The sequence below is a fragment of the Stegodyphus dumicola genome, chromosome 5 (assembly GCF_044657685.1).
Source record: "Stegodyphus dumicola isolate Sdum_Otavi_A_Nest chromosome 5, ASM4465768v1".
NCBI classification, from domain to species: domain Eukaryota; kingdom Metazoa; phylum Arthropoda; class Arachnida; order Araneae; family Eresidae; genus Stegodyphus; species Stegodyphus dumicola.
The window spans coordinates 183,828,794-183,853,418 of NC_140772.1; the positions used below are offsets into that span (position 1 = coordinate 183,828,794).

General features: G+C 32.3%; 1 protein-coding gene across 1 annotated transcript; it reads right to left on the reverse strand.

Annotated features, from left to right (window-relative positions):
* Positions 1-52: 52 nt before the first annotated feature.
* On the reverse strand, positions 53-15,910 carry LOC118195690 (uncharacterized). Its single transcript, XM_035367020.2, has 2 exons — positions 14,428-15,910; positions 53-3,618 (listed from the first exon to the last, which is right to left on the reverse strand). Exons 1-2 carry the CDS (start codon positions 14,906-14,908, stop codon positions 3,098-3,100), a joined length of 1,002 nt encoding a protein of 333 aa, XP_035222911.1. The 5' UTR covers positions 14,909-15,910; the 3' UTR covers positions 53-3,097.
* Between the last annotated feature and the right edge of the window lie 8,715 nt (positions 15,911-24,625).

Below are 24,625 nucleotides of genomic sequence, written 5' to 3' on the forward strand. Positions count from 1 at the left end.
TAATAAATCATAAACACAATACAATATGTACATAATTTTAATTCACATTAGATAACATTAGATACATACAAGCATTTCATCACAGTAACAATGACAATGTTGAAACAAAACTTAGTTTTTTGCAGAATAGGTATTTGCACTTTGGACAGGTATTATCTTACGTACTCAGTTTAGAAGCAACTCTCATTAAATTATATATATATATGTCCGAAATTGCTTTCACTACAACACGTATAATATGTACAAGAGGCTGAGTAACTTAATACAAAATTGAAGTTTCTAGTAATAATACAGCGTAAAATCTTGCATTTCTATTAAATCGTTTGAAACTACCTACTACTGGTAATTTGATTGATACATATGAAACTATTAATTATGTCACAAATGTGATAAATTTCTCAGAATAACTGTTAAGTCATTCTATAGCTCTAAAAATTATTGATATAATTAATTTTGTTCTTCCCCATGCACCCCTTTTACCACTGCTAGAAGCTCACTTCCTCTCCTTTCTAAAACACGAAAAATAAAAATAAATGCATATATTTATATAGATTTAAAGTATTTTCCAACGTGTTTGATAAATTAAACAAAAAAAAGTGTAGAAAAGGTTGGTAAATATGAAATTGAAAAAAATATAATGTCCTATATTCATAAACTAATAAATTCATAAAATAATAAAAATAACTGTACTCATAAATAAAAGGCTGATCACATTACCTCCCTTCAAACTCTAAAATTCTCCCCAATTCTTTCCTGATTGAGAGCCTCTGTGCTATACTGAATCAATGAGGGAAGCATGCCGTTTAGTTCCGCAGTTATATTTCCTCATTTCATGTAAATTATACCCATTTAATATATATAGAAGCTTCTCAAGTTTAACTACAGAGAATACTTTATACACTCAATAATTATAGAAGCAGTTCTTCCTTTATAAAGATATTTCTATCATTTTTCAAGCATGATGAAATTTAGAGAACTTTATGGATGCCGAATTATTTGTGTCATGTCTGAAACTACATTCTAAGATTCATGTTAAATATTTCTGAATTATATTTTACGGCATTATAAATACTGCATTTCGTTGTTTATACTCTTGCATTACAGGGAAGTAAACTGATTTGATTACACAAATTCTTTTCTATTTTCTTTTAACAGAAATCAGGGGCTCATCAGCTATTTAGAAATTTCACGAATTTCTAGTACCAGGTGTTAGACATAAATCTAAATGTAAAAGCGTACAATTGCAATGTGTGATAATTCTCTTTATAAAATGCAATCTAGAAACAGTATACAGTGAGACAGACTATTTTCCAATATTCGTTATTTCTAGAAATCTTAGATATATTAACACTTCAAAACATTTTAGTAAAAATCATACTACACCATTCGGTCAAAATGCGTATTAATGTTTCACAGAACTATGAAAAAGCTGATTAGAGTGACATTTATATACAACACTAGTACACTGGCATTTGCATAATCATTACTTAATATGTGTTTAATATGTAAAACAAAATCTTTTAAAAAGCCTCTTTACACGAACCGCGGATTTAATTTTGTAAAATTTAGTAACATTTATTCATGATTTGCTGCTTACGGATGCTATTGAAATGCATTTATAATAGTAACGTGCTTATTTATTATGGCAGTATTAGCAAGATTTTTCATGGATTGCGCACAACTTAGATAATTTCATCAGATGTGGTACTCCCAAATACAACAATTATAATGATGCAACATAAGCAGGGAGTTCAACAGCTAGAGGAACTAAGTGAGAAATGTGTGGACCTGCGAATACTTGACATTTTCAAGAAGAGAAAATTCCTGCAATTGTAATTTTCATTTCATGCCGAGCACTCAGATTCATAAAGGAAAAAAAATAAACTATTTCTTGGTATCGAATGTTCTATTCAATGTATTAAATTGTTTTTTAAACTATTGTTAAAATGAAAAGACTAAAAATGCGTTCACTTTGAGCTCAGAATTCTGTTGCTAAGCTAATGAACTTGGAAAACGACTTGTTAATAATTACAGTATCAAACAAGTACATTGGCTGTTAAAAATATGGTATTTTAGGGTAATTCTCGGATGTTATTTCAAATTTATTCAAATATTTATGAGTAAATCTAAAGCCTGCTGTTTCCTAACCTAGTGTTGTCGAAAGAAGAAGTAGATTATACTTTTCACCGGATTTAAAACTAAGTATTAGAATAACAATCTTTAAAAAAAAAATTTGAGGAATTAAAAAATGTTTTAGAAGTGTACAAAACAGAATTGATGGATATTATTGTATTTAGATTATCTCACTATTTTAACACTTGTTATTAGAATGTATTAATTATCATTTCTTATGCAATGAATTGCACAACGACATTATTTGAGATGTATGATTGCAGCAAAGTCTTAAAAAATTTTGATCTGTATTACTATTAAATGACACTTTCAGAAATGAAAGAAAATTTTTCTCTTCGGCGACTAATGGAAAAATACTAACAAGAGAAGATCATGAAAATGAAACTATGAGATTCATTCGGCACAATAGGCAAGAATTGAGTTTTCATAGTTCGTTTGTTTTTCTAATTACTGCCTGCTTGCCAACTTATTAGGAAATGGATAAAGGTATTAATGAATAATTATCAGCTACATTCCACTAGTGCACGCTATAAGCAACTATTTGAAAGCTGCCCTTCCGTAATCCTAAAAGCTTATCTATCATCGTTAAAATACTCAAGGAAATCCTTTATAATATATGCTGACAGTCTAAGATCAAGTTTTAGAAATAAAATATAAATTAGTAAATTTGACGAAAAATATCAATAATATTCTATTAAATATACACTTTTTTCATACTTTATATTTAAATTTTATAAAAATTAAGAAGTTAATGAAAAAAAGAGATTGTACGCAACTTCTCACGAATGCTTTGAGCTATGAACAGTTCTATAAAATAAGTTTCAGGTAACATAATTTCCTTAATTACGCTAACTGTTTTTAACATTTTGAGACAGAGCTTGGTGACTGATTATTAATTCGGTCTTTAAAACAATCATGATGTGTAGAGATCATAAAAATATGCTTGGAGAAATATCGTACTATTTCACCCCAAGTGAGGGGGAGGAGGATGTGGGAAAGGTCCTTGACCACACCCGAACAACCAAGGAGAATACAGATAACTGAGTGCGAAACCCGGTAGTGGGAATGATGGATATAACAAGGGTCCTCTGGTTCCTATTTCGTCTGGCTGGTAGAGCACTTGGTCATCTTTAACCAGAACCTTGACAGCCACTCTTCTTGCTGGTGACATACCAGTTCCCAGCTCTTGCTGGAGCTGTCGCCTTTTTGTCTTGTAACGTCTGTTCTGGAACCAAATCTTGACTTGAGTCTCAGTGAGCTTTAGGGCCTGAGCTAAGTCTGCTCGTTCAGCCCCCGAGAGGTACCGTTGATGACTAAAGCGACGTTCAAGTTCGTAAACTTGTGCGTGAGAAAACGCGGCCCGTGATCGTTTCTTCCGCGGTTTGGATGACGGAGACTGGCCGCCGTAGGACATGCCGTCATCGCTCGGTTTGGATGTAGCGGTAATGCTGGAATCTTCGACGGTAGTCGTCGAAACTGAGTCACCTAAATAAAAATAAGCTCATAATAATAACAAAAGCATGATATAATTATCAGTTGTATAAGCAGAATTTATTGATTTATAAAACATGGACAATTTATAAATATACTAATATACAATTTTCTAACTTTTCCTGTCTTCGCTCCACATATACTAAATAGCTCTACTTTTATAATGAGAAACGCACTATATACTCGTATAAGTAATATGTAAGCAAATAAGATTGATTTTTGAAAAAAAAAAAAAAAAAAAGAATGTTTAGTTTTAGTATCATATTATGAATAATCTGTATTGAATAAAGGTTAAATATATCATATAAGTAAAATACATATAATAATGGAAATATTTTTAGAACAATTAATACTTTTTTAAAACTTTTATTTTGCTAATTCATGGTGTCTGTTGCTATGGCAAAAGTTTGCTAGCGATATTTGAATTATATACCAGGGTTGGCCAAACTTCATGTCAGTAAGAGCCACACGTTTGAATTCAGGAATGTTCTAGATCCGCATCTAGATTTTCTAAAAGCCACAAGTTCATATTTACATCATTATAGAAGTAGTGGATGAGGTTTTAAATAGAAAGAAATCCCTGATAAATTTGTAAAAAGAGTCTAAACTAATTAATGACTTCTTTTTGGACACTGAATAGTCTTAGTTTACCATATTTCATACATATATTTTACATGCACGAGCCGCACAAATTGCCTGCGAGAGCCGTATCCGGCTCGCGAGCTGCACTTTGGCCACCTCTGCTATATACTAATAAGCTATCGAACTTATAGGTATTTTTGCTCACACACACATTCTTTGTGGATGACAGTGTAATGTGGTAAAGAAATTGTTTTTAAAATCTGATTTAGATTTTTTTAAAAATTTAATATTGAAACGATTTTTCGCACATATTTTCATTTAATGAACTAGTAATCTAGCAAAAGTCTCCGAATTTTACTACTTGCTTCATCGGAAAGAGAGAAGAAAAATCTTTTAAATATTATTTATGTGAAATTTTAAAAGTAATTTCTGATTTTTTCAGCAAATTTTCTAAAACTCCTCCCTTCTTTCGAATATTTAACACCCATTATTAACTATCTGGATTTTTATGAGCTCGTGGTGTTTATCACTACGGTTAAAACTAGCAATCGCGTATTAAACTATTCCTTGATAAGCTCTCGAGCTCATATTTTATTCAGACAATCATTGTGGATAACAATGCAGTGAAGTGACGATTTAGGTTTTTCAAAACTGCTTTGTTGAAACGAAATTTAGCACATATCTTTGTTAGATATTTAGTACATATCCTAACGAACTAGAACACCTTTTGTAAGTTCTCGAGAGCTATCTTCTTAAATGAAGATGCGTTTGTGAAGGACCTTTTAAGGGAAAAATTGACTGGTATTCACGCTACACATGGAAACAAAACCACAAAAGAATTCATGCAGCAAGCCCGATTCCAACTACTAGTGTTCAGCAAACGTACCTTTTGGCCATTGGTGAGCTTCTGATTAAATGAATCAAAAAGCTGAAATTTCTAAACAGCAAGAGGGAATATAATTACAATACATTTTAGATTCACACATTTTAAAAACTTCCTACGGAAGAAAGGACTTTCTGCTGCCGAAAACAAACAAACAGAAAAATCTATTACATATGATTTAATTATATAATTATAGTAAAATAAATTTTAAAAATAAAAATGATACTAATGTAAAAATCCGTAATTATTACAATATAAAAATTAAAAGATAAACAGAGAATGAAAAAGATTACTTTAGCTGATATCACTGGGAGGAAATTACAATGTATTTGAAGGTAGATGTGAGGAATAAATTATTTAAGTGATTTAACAATATGCAAAAGAAAAAGAAACTCAAGTTATTTATATTACTTATTACATTAAGTACTTAAGGACTACTTGTCTTCAAAGAGAATCCGTTTACGACAAATTCTCTTTGAAGGTTCCCTACTGGAAGAGGTTAAAACAATGAATGCTGGTAGTTTCATCTGGGTGCGGATCCAGGCAAATTACTTGGCTACATGGTTGGTTTTTGTGGCTTTTCCGAAGTATGATGGGAATACAAGCCAGTTTCCCTAAGACAATCCTCCACGAAGGCTTCCTATCCTTAAGTCATATAGCCTTTTTATGCTTTGCCATTATCAAATAACCAACCAACTGTCGTAAATGACTTCTTAATGGAAACATTCTCGTAGTCCCGTTACACATTGAAAAAATCACACCTCTTGCAGCCATCTCATTCGGTCAGCGAGAAACAATCTCCGTTGAAGTATCAGAATTCAGTGATCTTATCTTCTTTGCCATTGGCAGAGAAATGTCAGTTTGCTAGTAAATAATAGTAAAGCATACAAAGGCTGTATCTGTAACGGCATGATGCCTTCGTGAAGGATTTTCTATAAAAAACAATTTCCTGTTCAACTCGCACTCAGGGAAAACCGCAAGAATCTCAGTTTAAAGTAATAAAATTTTGACAGCACTGTTTATGATAGTTTGAAAGCAGTATATTCTTGATATTACTTTCATTCTTAGTACTATATGACTCATTGTCTAATTTCCTCTAATAATGTTTAATAGCTATATTTTCAGTTAGGATGGAGTCTGTGAGTTTACATTTTACAGGGCATAATGTCAGTGTAATAAGCACCTATTATTTACCTATGAATGAATTAGCTTACTTCATTACTTCCCTGCAATCAGATTTCTTTAATTTAAAATTTTATTGCATGATTTCCGTTATTTCATGTAAAGGAATTTTAGAAAATATTTTTATTGTGGTATTTTTTCCAGGTGAATTAAAAGAGAAGACTTAAGGACTTGAATTTATTCTCAAGAGTTCTACGGTTTCATAGTACTGCATACACTGTTTTCTAATATTAAATTTCATTGTTTAATTAGTTGTTGACGTTGATTTTCCTTTAAGATAATGAACAGCATTAAATTTAAACCAGGAAACATGATGCTGCCGAAATCAGTGCTTTTATATTGCCCAAGTTACTGCATTTTCTACAATAAGAAATTTCGTTCGTATTCAGTTATTTCATCTTTGCTATAACATGTTTTTCAAAGTCCAAGAACTGTGTGCCTAGAGTACCACAGGTTGCCTGGAGCTCGTTTCAGAAGATCTAACGCGTAAATGGTATATAATGGTATCAAGACATTAAAAAATGATATCTGAAAATGTAATTTCTTTCTTCTTTCATGTAGACTTACTTCTCATTTACTTTTATTTAATTTCCATTCTAAAGCCTGTGGTTGAATGAGATGCATAATCCTAGCTTTTGTCCTTAATAAAAACTAACTGTACAGTACTGAGTGGAATTTCTCTCAGTACTGTAGAGTTAGTTTTTACTTATAGAATAGATGCAATTATTGCTTGACGGATTAAACGATCGGATACTTACGGTAGTTTAATATTCCATCAAGATTGGAACATAAAGAAATAACATAAGACATGACAGTCCGCATTTGAGCGTTTTTGAAGGTTTTTGTCAACTAAATAAAGAAAGCTTAAAATCTTGAATTTTGTTGTGGAAAAATTAATGCAACTTTTTTTCGTCTGCTTCTTAGATAAATGGTATTAGAAAAATGCAAAAACCAAAAATTTTTGCCAATACTGATAGTATCTCCTCCTCAAATATCCCCAGTATCGCTAAATGATGGTAGTAAATAAGCATCGTTTTGAAAAAATAATTGTGGTAAAAAGTGAAATATTTTTTTTCAGCGTTTGTATTAAATTACGAACTAAAATTAATGTAAAAAGGTGTCAATAACTAACAAATAGTACTCCTAAGAAATAATTGCAATCGTAAATTTAATTTCTCATCGGTGGCCAAATAGATAAAACCGTTGAATAAAGATTAAAGCCCATTATGCCATTCCTACGTTAAGCAGGTAATACTTGCATCCTTTTCCTCAATCAGACAATCAAACCTAATCAAAACTTAATTAATTATTAATAGTTTAAAATTAGTTTTCATTTAAAGTCAGACACAAAAATAATTGGTACGTATTTTACAGAGATTTCAGCTCTTTATTATTGCTTTATACTTACACAAGTGCATCAAATTACATATAAGGTCTAATGACAAATCCTAAGAAATGGTTAAAATAATATTTTCTTAACGCTGATTAATTAAAAATTTTATTTCTATTATTTTCGTGAAATTCAACACTGCAAACTCCAAGAAACAAAAAAAAAAAACAAAAAAAAAAAAAAAATGTAAATAAAGATTTGTAATCAAAAACTGTAACTGCATACCATATTTTGCCAACCTTTTGGCACACGGCTCCTTTTTTTTTTTTTTTTTTTTTTTTTTTTAATATTTTTTTATTGCGTTCCCTTTTCCATTGCAACAATGATATATTAGATGTCATCTGGGTGTAATCTGTAGGAATTGGCTGAAAATCACTTATAAATTGTTATTGTACTTGCATCAAATTATTAACTAAAGCCCAGCTCTTCCTGCAGTATGGAAATAAAATGGTAATGGTTGCGTAATTTTCAAACATGTATAATAATATATCTGGAAAACATGCCTGAAATCTGTCACAGCAGGAACAATAGTATATATCATAAATAAAATGCTAATTCCTCGATATATCATAGCTAGTGTGGATTTAGAATAATGTTTTTAGATTTTTCTGCTGATAGTTTGTAAGTTCCGATCTCTTGAAATAGAAAAAATTAAACTGCATGCAACCTAAATCATTTCTGTGAAAACTCGTCTGACATGATTTGGTGTGATGTTTGTGAAAGTAACTACTTGACTATAATATTTATATAATCAAGTGAAAATGCTTAAATGTTTGTTTCAAAAAGGTTTATGCAATCCAATTTTCCAATCATATTCTTACTTCTCTTTAGACTGTCATTAATCTTAGGCATCTCCAATATCTCCTTACTCTCAAATAATATTCTTACTTCACTTGTGGGCCATAAAATCCACATTGGGAAACAGCTTCACATAAAACAACACATAACGTCAAGTTCGAATGCGTTACCACATGAGTATTTTCGTGGTTTTTTTCCATGTGTAAAGTAAAAACAAGCCAGTTTCCCTTAGAATGTCGCCCGCGAAAATATCTTTTGCCTTAAATAAAGATAGGTCTTGTATTTTTTTTTTTTTTTTTTTTTTTTTCTGTATGGGGAGGAGAGAAAAGATAAGAGTACGATTATCTTCTTCTTACAGTAAAGGAAATAAAATATTGAGAAATGTGAAAATTCATCTTTAAAGTTGAAATTTTTTAAACAGAAACGACAATTTCATAATAAAAGTGAAAATATCTTACTCTCGCCACTAAAATAGAGGTATGAAAAATGAAATAAGATTCCTTCTGATTTCTTGTTTTATTATTGAAGTTGTTTCTAATTAGTGAAATATTTAAGTTATTAGTTTTAGCTATTTTAAAGCTGCTTTTGACTTGAATGTCCAAAAATGATGTATGTTCTCCATATAATATTTGATTCGAAATTTGTAACTTTAAAAACCCACTCTGTTTCAATAATTCTGATCGCTGAAACAGAATTAGATTTCTTAAAGTTAATTCAGTTGTACAGTTTATTATAATTTTTTTTTTAATCTGTGTTTTTGGGTCTTTATTTTTGAGTTTACTCCATTTACTACACTTAACGGTGAAAGAATCTTCAGCGAACTTAAAAAGTATTATACTAAATTTTCTCTTGATTAGAGAAAAAAATTTTTGGAACATGGTTCTTTTCTCTCTATAACATAAATTCTGCAATTAAATAAATTTTCGAAGGCATTTCATTTGTTGATCGTTCTTATTTAAAGGCAAGAGCAATTAAACCGAAAAACTTAAAAAAAAAAAAAAAAAAAAAAAAAGCTTTGAAGCTAGTGCAGTGTTTTTTACATTAACTGCATTATTATTTACATTACATCATTGTTATTTTTTAGTTATTAAAAATGCGATTGTTATATTTTCATTTAAAATTTTCAAATTTTTACATGTATTATTTTCCTTAGTAAATGAAACTAAGATTAAAAATAGTAAAAGAGTTATGGAATTATGATAATTAAAAATTTTTTGAACTATTGGATTTAAAAATATACAGATATAGTTAATTTTGCATTTACTACTACGCTTAATTAATTTATTAGAATTTTCTTTTCTTTAAAATCAGAATACAACTTATTTATACTTGGTATTAGAATTTAACGTTTTTGCTTTCAATTTTTATTTTATGAAAAACATATATTTAGTCGAGTTGAGTTTAAAACTTTACTTGGTCAAACGATATTTATCTAACATCAAAATTCCTTTACATATTCATTCATACTGCATTAATTTAACATAATTTTCTTTGAGTTTAATCGACATTACTAGGACTTTTGAAATGCCTATACATTAGATTTTCTGCATATTTTATTGTGGTTTAACAGATTTTTTATAAGCATTTAAACTTTAACAAAAGTGAAAAAAACTCACAAATATTTTTTTATCATCTGATGGAAAGTCCAGAAAATACAATACTTAGGTGGCCGACCTATGGCCAAGCGGTAAAGACGCGACCACTGGTAGCTCGATCTGGGATCGATTCTAGGCGAATGGGCTATTTGTACGGGCGTTTTCGCGGTTTTCCCCATGTGTTAATGAATACGAGGCAGTCTCCCTTAGAAAGTCCTCGAAAAGGCTCTTTACACCTAAGTTAGATACCCCTAACGTGCTCTGCCATATAATCATATAAACCAAAACAATATGTTAATGCTTCACGAGTGATAAATCACCAAAATAGGGTTTTAACGCTCTTAGATTCTGACAATATATTAGTGGAATATATATATATATATATAAAAAAAAAAAAAAAAAAAAAAAAAAACCAGTTTGATAAACCTATCGAAATAGATGCAATATTATTTCATCAGATAAAATTTATTTTTAATTGTGGGCAGGAACCTATTCAAAAATTCTTTGTTAATTTTATATACATTTAAGCACAACTGAAGAATAAACTTTTTCACAAATAAAGGGAATCCAGCCATAAAAGATATATTTTTAACTTTGTACATATCCCAAGTGTGAAAGATAACTAAATCCTTAATTAATATCTCAAACATGTTCAACGTTATTCAGCATGCTTGGTCTTAAGTTACACGAGGTCCTCAAAATTTGAAAGAGAAGTTTGAAGATATATATATATATATGACTATTTATATTACTATTTAATTATATTTCGTGCTCCAAGGCGTTATAAAACTACAAATATTTTTTTTAAACTGCTTCTGGTTACTAGGCTAACACACAAGTAATGATAATTTAATTAATTCAGTTAGTTAATTGTAACATAGTTATTTAATTAGTAATTCTATAATAAGAGCAAGCTGCAAATTTAAATCACCAAACACTTGTCGTTATTTTATAACACATTATAAAACGCAGTTTTGTAAATATTAATGCATGTAAAAAACTATAGCAGATACTCATTTATTAGTGAAATTTATTGATGCTAGTGTTTCGAGTATCTACTTACATTTGCATGGGAATAGGCTGTTTACAGATTTTATTGATATGCTACGTGCAGTTTAGCAAAACTTTGCATTACAGTGTAATCTAACTGTAATTACATTGTTTACATTTATAGGGGGTTAACGCAATTCGTTTTTTAGTTAAAGTAATTCCATCCCTCCTTTCTTTTTTATTTTGAGCTTGTACAGTCATTAGGTTCGACGCAGGAACAGAAAAAATGTACAGTGCGCTCGCCATGATTCGAACTCCGGATCTCCCAAATAACGCGTCCGGCGTATTTCCAGTTTCACAACGAAGGAATGCGGAAAGGAAGGAGAATGTTCCTTACATAATTGGGAATGTTTCATGTATACTGCGGGAAAAAGAAAAGAAATGGGACAGTTCTATTCTCTCCTTCTGTTTTACGAGAATATGACGCCTTTTGTGTCAACCACTGAAGCTGCATGAATCGAACTTAACTCGATGAAATTCAATTTCAAAATTTTTATGCAATGGATAAAATCTTGAGATTATGTGTGCAAGAAATGCTTTTAAAGAGTAATGTATTATTTAAATGGTAATGTATTAGTCTCACCATTTTCCCTTTCTGTTATGCAGATATAAATTGTAATAAATTTAGATTAAAATATTCATAGACATTTAGAGGATTAAATACAATATGCAGTAAGAGACAAGGTATACATTTAGTGAAAGAAACATGACAATATAAATTAAAATGCATTTCATTATGATACAATCACCTGAGGTATATATCACAAAATATTCACTTGGAATTATCTTTCAAATGAGTAAAGAAAATATAAAATGCAATTCTAAATTATGTTTTAATTTACAAAAATAGTTTTAAATTTGCTGTTTATTATCAGACTATCAAACAGGCATTTTTGCATTTAGGATAATGGAAAGATTTTTGAAAACTAAATCTTTTTAATTTTGGTAAAATTTTTGCTTCGACTAGACATTGAACTGGGAACTAGTGAATCATATTGGAAAAGATATTATTATTTGATTTATATTAAATTGAAATATGTTTTATTTCAGTCTTTTTGTCCATGCCAAATCGGTTGAAAGAGGAATGCTTCTGAATGCTACGAGCAAAAGTGATTATTTTAATTTTACAAGGTATTTGATTATTTTTAAAATAGATAAATTAAGATAATTTATGTCCTTTAAATTCGTAATTAATCTTTTGCGATATGAATTAAATTGGATTTTGGTTATTTAATTGCAAAATTCAAATTTTCCATTCTTTAATTTTCCATTGCTTACAATTATATTGAGAACTAGCCTGTTTTAATATATGGGCCATAAAACTATGCGCATCGCATTTTTGTCAAATTTTCTACTCACCTTAAACTTGAGGATCAGACTGTTTAAGTAGGTTAAAAAGCAGTTCTATTTTTAGCCCAAAAGGGGCATTAGCCCGAATGGATATTAGTCTCGAAACGGCATTTTGCTTTGAATCATTGCAAATGGCGTATCACTTTTCAAATTGTTGTCACCAAATATTATTGCCGTATATTAAAAAAGTTAAGTAATGAAAAATCTGCATGTATGTATGAATGTTTCTCGCATAGTGACAAAAAACGGTACCTAGAGCCATCAATTTTGAATAACGTAGTCCTCTCCTCGAACATGGTCGACTGGAAGCCCGAGTTTTGAATTTCGAATTTGTTTTCTTATCTCTTTCATATTTCGTAAAACTTTAAAGAATTTTTAATTAACAAATTCAGAGATTTCAAAGCAAGCAGTGGTAACACAGTAAGGAATTCTAAAGATATGCCATTTTTAAATATTTTGTGATTTTGCTGTTAAATCGAATTTTATGTGGCGTAAGCGTCAAGAACGAGGCATTTAATAAATAAAGTAAATGCATAAAACTCTAGAAAGAAGACAAAAAAAGTTTTATTAAGCTATCCTATTAAGAAAACTGAAAATTGATATGATGATCTGAGAAACGACTGAAAAAAAAAATGCATACCAACATTATAATTATCATTACAGATTTTAAACAATGAAACTAATACCTCATAAATTAAGCTAGAAAGTTCGTATGAAAATTAATAACTGTGTATTGATATTGGTAAAGAGTATAATAAATTAATTATAATAAGCTCCATGACCATTTCAAAAAAGTACAACTTAATAAAAATATGAAATGAAAAGTAAAGGCAAATCAAATCACAGATAACTGTAAATTTCTAGTTTCAAAAAACCTTTTCTTGGGATAATATCAACACCAGTTATAATCTATTACCAAATAATGCTAAAAATTGGAATTTACTGTCAAATTCATAACTTGGTTAAATTATTGTTATTTCTATTCATATAGTAGAATCATTTCTAAAGAACAGTGCAAGCAAATTTTAACTCAACAACTGATATTAAATTCAGTACAAGCAAATTTTGTACAATTCCTTATTTTTGCACTCAATACTGAGATCTCTTGATACATAAAAGTGTATTCATCTCTAAAAAAAAGATAATGAAAAAAAAAAAAAAAAAAAAAAAAAAAACTGTTTTAAAACAACTAAACACAGCTAGTTTCCGAACTTATTGATTCTAAATTATAGTTCTACACCATATTGCTTAAATAAAATTATAGTGTGCATGAACTTCATAGATAAAAACATAGTGTAATAGTAACTTAAAATTCCCTTTTATTATTACATTTCAGGCAAAGTGGCAACCTATCATTGATAAATGTATCATTGATAAATGTATCATTGATAAATGTATCATTGATAAATGTATCAAGTAAATATGTGACTTTTACTCTAGAGAGTAAGAATAATAACAGATGTGCAGTACGGAACTAAAACCAAAGATTAACCTTAGAAAAATTTTTGCAGTAAAAACAGAATTTTAAAAGAAATTTCTTTTGTAGGTTTTATTTTTATTTGTAATTTCTTCTAAATTAGGAAAGATTATCATAGCACATTCAATAAAATTAAAAAATCTTTAAATATTCTAATAAGATAAATATAAAATTTATAAACAAGATTAAATAATTTTTCCAAACATTTTGAAAAATTCTGAAAAACTATATTTTTAGCACTGGTATTAAAAATGATACAGCTATACAGTTGCACTGTTTTTAAAAAAAACATTTTTATTAAAGCGAGAAAATCTAAATTTATACCAAACGGGAAGCATTTATAAAATTAAGTTTCAAACATGCCTTGTTTCTACTCTGTAGTGGTATTACAGATTTAATACTGTGTTTTGCATTTGAAGAAATTTTAAGGCATGAAGAATGAGTACATAGTTTCAAAGAACAGTTAGGTTTATTAAGAACAGAAAGTACGGCTTACCAACATCTTGCGGTTCTGTATCCGATTCTGAGAATTTCAGATTCGGCTTGAAATCAAATTTGTAACGATGTAGCTTTACGTCTTCTCTCAGTCTTTCGTCCGAATTTCGAAGATTTAAACTCGTTTGTGGTTTATATTGCATGAAGTTTGCAGAAGAAAGGTCGCTTACTCGATACTGGCTGAGAGATTCGGTGTCTTCCGATGACTGGTCATCTTCATATTCATGGATCATGTTTGTGTCACCGAAGGACATCAGTGCCCGTGTGTCCATTTGCTTGAGTTGAGGTGTTGAATTACTGTTGCTTGACGGAGTTTCATTAGTAGCATCTTTCGTCAAGGATTCGATCTTGTCTGGGTTTTGATGAGGATGCTCAGTGTTATCTAGGTGATTCTGGCGGTGATTCTTTAAAGCGAGTTGAGATTTCTGCTTTAAAATATGGAATATAGAGAAAGGGGTGCCGCTTAGATCTCTAAAAGCCATGCTTCGGCTGTGGTTCAGTTCCAGGAGCGGCAACAGCGTGTTTTTTCCGACAAGCGGGGGTGGTGCTTTGCTCCCCTTTGAGTTTATGGGTTGCGAGAGCGTAGGTCGAGGGTCAGTGATTGTGGGACAAGGGGGTCGACTTGTGCGGTCTATCTCTTTACTTGAATGACAGAGAGCAGACCTCTTTAGCACTTCTGCGATTGTAGATTGTGACGTTTTGGGGAAGGATGTAGACTGACTAAGAAGCTTCTGAGATACAGGTGATAATTGAGAGGATAATACCCTTTGCCTTTTTTTTTTTTTTTTTTGATGATAACCTTCCCTAAAATAAATGGCTATTTTCCCCCTCTATAAAATACCCTATCCGGTAGTGAGATCTTTCTTTCTTAGAAACGATGAACAAATAATGTTAACCAGAAAGAATACACTGCATTAGGAGAGAGTAAATTTTTGACAACCATGAATTACTGGTAACTCATATTTTAATTATACTTCCCAATTATTTTTTTTAAATCCAAGTAATTGAGGCAAATAAATTTACAAGGAGTTTTAAAACTTAATTTCGGAGAGAAACTTTACTAAGTTCAAACTCATGTTCAGAATCTCGCTTTCTACTTTTTATATCCACAATAATCTATCTGTAGACAGGTTTTCTAACTCTATTCATACAATTTAATTACCAAACTGCATTTCTACGATTACTACAGATTCTACCTCGATGCATCGAAATTGCGTTTGAGTAGTGGAAAAATCAACTACCTGGACTGAAAAGTTTCGTCTGTGTAATGAATTTTTGCCCATTGACAGAAATGGATCAGACGCTTTCAATTCTTCCTTTATGGCGGAGGAGTGTAAAATTAAAATATTATCATGCCATGAACATCTTTTAAACGAATCACTGCGAGAGCAAAGAACCCTAAAACCTTTAATACAGTTGGTGGAAGAACATCCTATCTACAATACTGTCGCGGGACACATAAATAACGAACTCGTGTGAGGGAGTGATGCGGGACGTATGGTGAGGGATGAAGTGTCGCTCTGTCGTCCGACCGGGGTGGAGCAAATAGAATGTGTAGAGGTGTGGCCGAATGGGTGCTTTCTGCGCACGTGCTTTAATTTTTTTTATAATGCGCTGTTCTTTCGCGTGTTGGTATCCATGGCATGGGAGTCCATGAGGGCCTCTCACCAAAATGAGTTTACGCTGTTTGTTCAGAAAATAAAATTCTTGCAGAGGACAAAAATGATTTTAACATTTCTTACCAAGTTATCATCATCGTTAGCTGAAAATTTCGTCGTCGATTAAAATGTATTCGTAAAAAAGGAAGTGTTTTACTTCCTGTTTTACGAATATTACTCACAAGTATTTGTTATTAAATAATTGGAATTATTAATAATTCTTAAATGTTAAATCTTTATTGTTGAAATGGAATGTTGTTAAGAACAAATTTAAATAAACAGATATTTAATTCTGAATTCCCATTTATCAGTCCTATTCATAATCTTTCATAACTCTGTTGTCAATTTTATAACGATTTTACACTGCGCGAAGAATGCAATTTTTCTTATGAAAAGTAATATATTGCCCGTTTTATCAAACTAAAGTTTTTCATATTTATGAAATGTCATTGCCATTTTGATCCTCAAATGGGGCATATCTGAAAAACTATAACTGCTTCACATTAAAGGAAATGCCATAGTTTTTAAATCCGCGTACCTATAAAAGTATTGAAATGGATGCTGTTATTATCTCATCTATTAAATTCAAGAATGTCGTCGATAGACTCGAAAACAACCTTGAATTTGTCACGGAGAAAATCCGTTTTGAGTCATAAATTTTAATTTATAATAGCGTGACTTTTCCAGCTTTACTCCAATTCAGATCAAGAACACTCTTGGGGATGAACGTATGAAAGCATTTTTTCTTTCTTTTCAATTAATTTGCAACGCTGACTAAAGCTAAGCATTTGTCGACTACTGTTCCTCATAATTTTTCTTACGGTTGCACTATGTAGAAATGTAACTGCTTTGCATAACCATGGGAGTTTTTCGAAACATATTATTTGCATTAATGTACATGATTTTTATGTCCATCTCCTGCAGTCGATTTTGTGCACGGGAACTGAAAGTATTTGTGAACATTCATAAAAATCATTGCAAGGCGGCGTACGTATGCAACTTAGATGAAAATCTGCATTCAAATCTCAGATCTATAGAGCATTTTTTTGGTGATGGACTGAAATTTTTCCTCCAACAGCCGTCCAGCCGATATAGTGGTTAGTGAGGCTGACGTGTCGAATGATTCGGATGCGAATCTTGGAGAAGGCATGGATGTCTGTAAACGCATATTGTCTGTGCGGCAAGCTGGCACTCAAAATACACGGTGAGCCGAAAGTTCTCTTGAGAGGTTGGTGATAGAGGACCCAGGTAGCGTCCTCTATCACCAGAGCAGCAGCACCTTGCTCAGGTAGAGCAGCAACACCTTGCTCACCTGTAATACTATAGACTTGCTGGCCTAACTTCTACCTGTACCACTTACTTCAATGTCTAACTCCATCGGTTTGCGAATTAATCAAAGTGTTAAATTTTGACGCCCAGATGGGCAGTGGTTAATATCGCTGACTGTCATACCAAAGGGCCAGGGTTCCGTTCCCTGAGAGGGCATGGATGTACGTAAGCATATAGTATGTGAGCGGCAAGGGAGTACCCAAAAGCCGCCCAGGGAGCCGAAATCCGCTCTAGAGATTGTTGGTAGGGAAAGGGTAGAGGAAGACCCTTGAATCGAGATCCGTGTGTTCTCACAAGGAATTCCATCCGGGGCGGAAGCTAAACACGTAGTAAGTCAAGATGATATCTAATATGCCTAGATGGATGCACAGGTGCCAGGCTTGCTTCAGCCTATATTTGTTCCTCCAACAGCATTTGATTGCGTTGGATTCTTCTAGAGAGAAGGCAGCGGCTGAAAGCAAAATGAACTTGCATCAAAGAAAACTGGTAGTGGCAGGGTTTTACGGCGCATAACTTATAAAATTATGATGCACCAAGCGTACAATGAGTATAAATATTTAAATGTACATGCCATGCTTACAAGAAAGCTGAATTCAAATGCATTAAGAAAGTTTTTAAAAATCAGTTTTTTTTTTTAAAGGAGTTAAGTATCTAAATAATGCTTAAGTAGTGTTTAAAACAACTTATGGAGAGTCATGGTTATTAATTTCGCTAATTTCAGTAATCATATGGCACTAAATAAACACGTCCATGTTTAAGAAACTGATTGTTTTGTTTTTTACAATCATTAGCCCAAATGACGTTAACCAAAAAGGGCTATTAGTCTCAAAATGGGAATTTGCGTTGTCACTAAATATTATTGCCCTGTATTATATTTAAAAACTTAAATAATAAAGAATCTGCGTAAAAGCATGTATGTTTCTCACAATGTGAAAAAACAGCGGTAGCGAGAGCCATCAAATTCGGAATAGCGTAGCCCTCCACCTGACCTGGAAGCCCGAATTTGGAATTTGTTTCATATTTTGTAAAACTTGAACGAATTTTTTATTAAAAACCTCAACGATTTCAAAGTGAACAGTGGCAACATTGTAAAGAAGAAAACACTTTTATCTCCAGCGAGCGAGACTTTCTATCATATATTCTAAAGATTTTTAAATATTTTTAGTCCAAAGACGCGTTAACCCAAATGCTCTCTAAACGTGTATGTGTTCGTAAATGAAAAAAACTCGAGTTTGGACGTAATATAAAATCTGGAAATTTTCAGATTTTTTTTCGTTGTATGTTTTATATTTTTAATGAATTATGTTTGTTTTTTATATATTATGTTTGTTGTATGTTTTATATTTTTTAATGAATAATTCAGCTATGGCCACCATTAACTTGGCATACATTTAAAAGAATCGAAACACTACAAAAGCTTATCGCTTACTTTACACCTGAAGAACTTACTCGTACATCCCAAATGCAATCTAATGAATAATTTGTTAGTTTTTTTCTTTCAATATTACATGACGATCGTCGTGCGGCAGATGACTCATGCGACGATCCCTAAAATATTTTTAAAAAGTATTTTTAGCTGAATACCAAACAGTTTGCTCTAATCTTAAATTTAAAAATACCTAATGTTATACGAGTAAAATGTTAAAAAATACCCGTGGTTTAAAATTTTTAAATAAAATAAAAGTTAAAAATTTTTGCAGTTTTTAATGGAGTATTTCTAATCAATTGAAATAAAAATGGATTAAAAGAATAAACGTATTTCATCCTTAAAATTATAAAAAATTGTGGCCATTAAAATATGTATTACAGATAAAGAAATTTTAATATTTCTTCTTGCAGGTGTGTTCTTTTCATTTAGAAAAGGCTGTTGGGTAAGCCACAAATGATCTACTCATAGGAGTGTCAGAACTTCCTATTTGGATTTCTGTTTTTTTTTTTAATGTTCCAGTATTTGAATTAAAGTTTTACATAACATTATGTTGATTTATAAACACATGCCATTTTTGAAGAATTTGCTACTTTACATAATTTACGATGCTACATAATATACGATGACAAGTATGGGATATAATGTTCACACAGAGTATCAACAGATTTGGAAACAATAGCTATTAACTCATTGATATCACCATTGTTGAGAATTCATTAGTTCAAAATATGGTATTTTCGGCTATGAAAACCTAAGTTTAGATTAATGACTTTCAGCTACATGTCCTGACTGACTTTCAGGTTTAAAAACTGAATGAATCGGAATAAAAGATTAATTTTTAATGCTTCTGAATAAAAGCTCATGATGAATAGAAATAATTTCCGCAGATAAGATATAACAGCCTCAGTATAAGCCGTTGTTCTCAATTATATTAACAAATGTTGATTCAACAGTTTTTCAGTCTTTGATACATTAGTAATACCGACTTTACCAGAAATTCATCTATGTCCCACTTTTACCGTTTTCGAATTAACCCCAGAAGAATATGAAGAATCAAGTAGGAAAATTAATTTCAGCGATGGGGAATATCTTTCCATAAAGCACTGTGGAAAATATTAGATAAGAAATGACATATTTCATCGAAAAGCAACTACAGGCTTAGCATAAATAATTCATTCACTTTGAAAAGTCTATATTTTCAAAAGTATTATGGGTGCACATGGGAAAATTTATGAGAAGAACCACAATCTCACCAAATTTTTTTCACTATTTCACCAAGTTTCCCAGATAAGTGGAACATTGCTTATATCGCTGAATATCATCTTGGTGAGAAATCTTCGTCCTCCATTGTTGACGCAGAAATCTAGTCGACGGGAGTAATTCTCCGGCTTTAACCGTTGCAGGAGTTAACACATGGCACAGTTTGAAATGCAACCGTAGATGCAAAATCTTCCACACAGATTTTTTGTGGTATACCGAATATCTGGTGAATTGGAAAGACTAACATCAGGACAACAATGCTACAAAATGTATGGAATGTGCTCGATTACCGTCTAGACGTCTGTCGTGTCACCAGAGGGGCACATACTAAATATTTGTAGAACGTGTATAAACTTGATTAATTTTGTGGTTCTTTTCATATATCTTTCATGTGTGTACGTAAAATACTTTTGAAAATATAGCCTTTTTAAAACGAATGAATCATTTATTGCTGACTCCGTATAACACAGTATTCGGTAAGGATATTCAAAGATAGTAAGCCAAAAACGGTCCTTTTGTTTACTTGACATGATGAATCTGAAATTTTTATAGTGAGTCATCCTAAATCTTGAAATTATCAGTACCCATCAGTGCGATTTCGTCATCACGCTTTCTAATATTTAATACTAGTCAAAATCCAAATTGATTTGAGTTGCTGACTTTCATACTTAGTATTAAAGAAACCTGAAGTGACCGCACAACTAAAGTCAATTATATCCGCCAGTCTCAAGTAAGATAGTTGATAATTTCATAAGAACTTTTTTATGCTGCACATAATACACAAAAGCGTAATTAATTTTTATGTAGTAAATCATCGGCAGATTATAACTGCCCCCCCCTCTCACAACACACTTCTTCTAATTCCAGAACAAAACTGTACTTGCTGGCCACGTTTTAGCCTGCAATTTAGAGCCAGTTTCCAAAAACTGGGAAGTGTCGCTCTTCTTGGCAAGTTCAGAAGAATCTTTCACGGTCTCCAAAAGCAACTGAATCCAAAAGTCTTGAATAGGACTTGCAGATCAAAAGGGGCAACTGGAAAACTTTCTTAAGGTCTTTTACACTGCTGGACAATTGCTAAGGACGGATTACGAACGGCTAAATACCGTGTAGAAAATAATTGTGGTTGGATGGCAAGGGGAAAAAATAATGCCAGAATACTAGGACATAACAATAAAGATAATTTATTGGGCTCTGAAATCCAGAAGGCTTTGAAAAGTGTTCAAGTGTCAAAATGGTCATTTTGAGCTGTATACGTAAAAATGAAAAAATACAGTTACCGTCCCCGCAAGGCACTCTGGCGTAAGATGTTAATATGGGATATGGCCACAAGGGAGGACAATGCAAGATTCCACAGGCCGTGCCATGCATTGCAGGCCTTTGCAAACATTATCCAGCAGCTCTTGGAGTAAATTATCCTATGCCTCTTTCAGTGCTCGAATAAGGGTGTACTTGTTTATTGGAGAGCATTGTCGATCAGCAAGACTCCTCCCCAAAGCATCACAAACATTTTCAGTGGGATTCATGTCTGGACAACGTGCTGGACATGCGAAGAGTTGGATATCTTTGCTCTGTAGACAGTTCTGGACAGCCACTATTCGATTTCAGGCTGAATTGTCATCCATGAGAACAAATTTATCACCGACAACACCGCGGAACATTCAAACATGAGACAGCAGAACATCATTAATGTATTGTTCACCGGTCATAGTCTCAGCTGAAAACACTTAGAACACCGTGCGGCCGTTGATCATGTTCCCAGTCCATACCATGACACTACGTGTGGGATATCGGTCCCTTTTCTGCATGTTTACCGAACTATATGCAGTACGACTGCCACGCCATATTAGATGTCATCCACAATCAGATAGGAGACTGAACCTCCTTTCATCTGAGAATAGTTAACAAGCCCAGTCGTCTTCGTTGTAATTCAAATGCTGACGATACCATTGCACACGGGAGGAACGGCGGGCATATAGTCCTACTCGATGCAAACGTCTGGCTACAGTTTTTCGGGAGATTCGCTTGCCAACTGCAGCAACTAACAGATCTGCTACTTCTATAACTGCTCCGGTTTCTTTTTTCGATAGCACTATATAGTATCTATCTTCTACAGGTATCATAGTGCGAACATGACCTCCCTCGTGATGTTTCCTACACATTCCATTTGTTTGAAAAAATTTCCAAAACAAGAAGTAAAATTCATTTTAATACCAAAACTTCTAGGGAATGTATAAAACTTTCTCTTCAGTCCGTAAATATGTTGTTCTTGTTACTGTGACTTTTCTCACTTGTCTGACATCAGAACAAGCCCACGAAATTCATCGGGGCAAAAGACTTGAGCGCCATACAGGTGACAGTACGACCGTGCTCAGTTCCGCCCGAAGTTTTGATGAAGAGCACCCTTGGGGAACGGGTCCGACGGTCTCCCACCCCGCTTCCCCTACCTCAGCCTCTAGAGAGGACTTTCGGGTCGTCGCATATTTGGAGTGTTCCCATGCCACACAGACACTGTACATTTAAAAACACCCATTCCATCTCCGGAATTCGAACTCGGTCTTTCCGTACGGCAGTCAGCGTCGCTAACCACTATTCCGGTTGGGCTGCAGTACATACCTGTTAAAATATCTGATCAACCCCCCATCCTAAAAAAGAGGCGTTAATTTTTCAATTTTTCTTAACTTATTTGATAAATCTGATTTAGTGCTGTAGTGCAAGAATATGATGCTGTAGTGCAAGGAGCGGTTAGGGAATCGAGCTAGTAAAAAAAATTTCTATGTTCAGTTCCAAGAGTGAGCAGAGATTATTTTTAAGAATTTTCTAGCATTCTTAAAGGCTGTTATGAAGGTATGCCACCAAAAACTGATACATTTCTAAAGTTGTACAATTAGGATAAAATTCAAAACTCATAGATCACTATCATTACTATAGCCTCAGCTCATTGCCTGTACTGAATTTAAATATTTTCAACTTGCACCCTCTATTACTATCGTCTAAGAATACTTTAAAATATAACTCGGAGAGCACTGTGATTTAGTCGAATATTAAAGATTTGCTACGCAATAAAATTTTCATTTTGAAGAAAATATTTTAGACCAAAATATGTTTTGGCTCATTTCGTAACTCTTTGCACTGCTGGAAACACTGGTCCTCTGGCTCTCCGAAGAGCATAAATGGCCTAGGTGCACATACCCCCGGCTACAAATAATGCTTGAAATTCCAAAGAAACATGCAGAAATTAGTAAGAAATCCAACGCTGCTAGCAACAAGTGACAGCTTCCAGATTTAATAAAAAAAGATCGTTATTAAAATCCTGTTGGCACGATTGAAACCAATTCATCCGCAGGTATTAACCCAAATATGTCTCTAGCTAACATAAATAATCCAAAAATTTAAAAGTCAGCACGGTAAAAATTTTAGATGATCTCTAAAAGATTTATTTAAAATCATGAATGATATTTGCTTCTTAACAAAATTCGAAGCTACATTGAAAATCAAAATGGCGTTTAGTACCGTCTTCAGATCAGTTTGGTTACATTATGAGTATATTACCTCTCTGTGTCTCTGAAAAGACTGTGCTGCTTGTTATCATAGAAACTGTCACATTTATTACACGAACATATCATCCATAATCGTATGATTAATAATCGGGAGTGAGTCTGCTACCTAAACTGAAATAGTTACCATATTTGAACTGGTATTATCGAAAATTAAGCACCCTCTTGTAAAAAAAGTAAAAATATGAAAAGTAAATCTTACGGTTTGACGGAACTTTATTCCACTCTCGCAACTGTATTTGCATTCAAGTTTTGCTCCATTGTGTCCTTCCACTATTAGCTTACTGGTCATAAAGGTTCATCATTTAAACATATAGATCTAAATTCGCTTTAATTTTAATTTTCTTTATAACTGCATAAGTCTTTCTTTACTCGTTAGTAAACTGTCATACGCTTTGAAGAGGTATCTTATAGTCCTGGTGTTTAATCAATTTTGTTTCTGTTAACGAAATTTTCCTATCAGAAAGTCGATGGTTTTTGTGTATGAATACCTTGAATAAAGAGCGCTTAAATTCCATACTTTATGCACATAAAAATTGTAAACAATTAAAGGCATTTGTTTCATATGCTGCTGTAGTGCAAGAAGCCGTTAGGGAATCAATCTAGTAAAAAAAATTTCTATGTTTAGTTCCAGGAGTAAGCAGAGATTATTTTTAAGAATTTTTAGCCGTAGAACTTCTTCTAGTCTTTAAATCTGCTTGAAAAATAGCCTTAAAATAGCCTTGAATGGAAGAATTTTAATATTATGTAGTATAAAACTGCCAAATAAGATGAAGCTTATTAAGTATTAAATTATTAACTATCATTCTGAAAAACAATTAAAATAATGTGCTAATTTTTAGAATATAAGCACGTACTGTAAATTAGCAATTTTCAAATGTATAGCTGAATTTGAGTGGCTAATAATCACTCAGGACGCATATAGCAATGTGCAAATATCGTATGTTGCAGCCAATCGCGATTGACTCT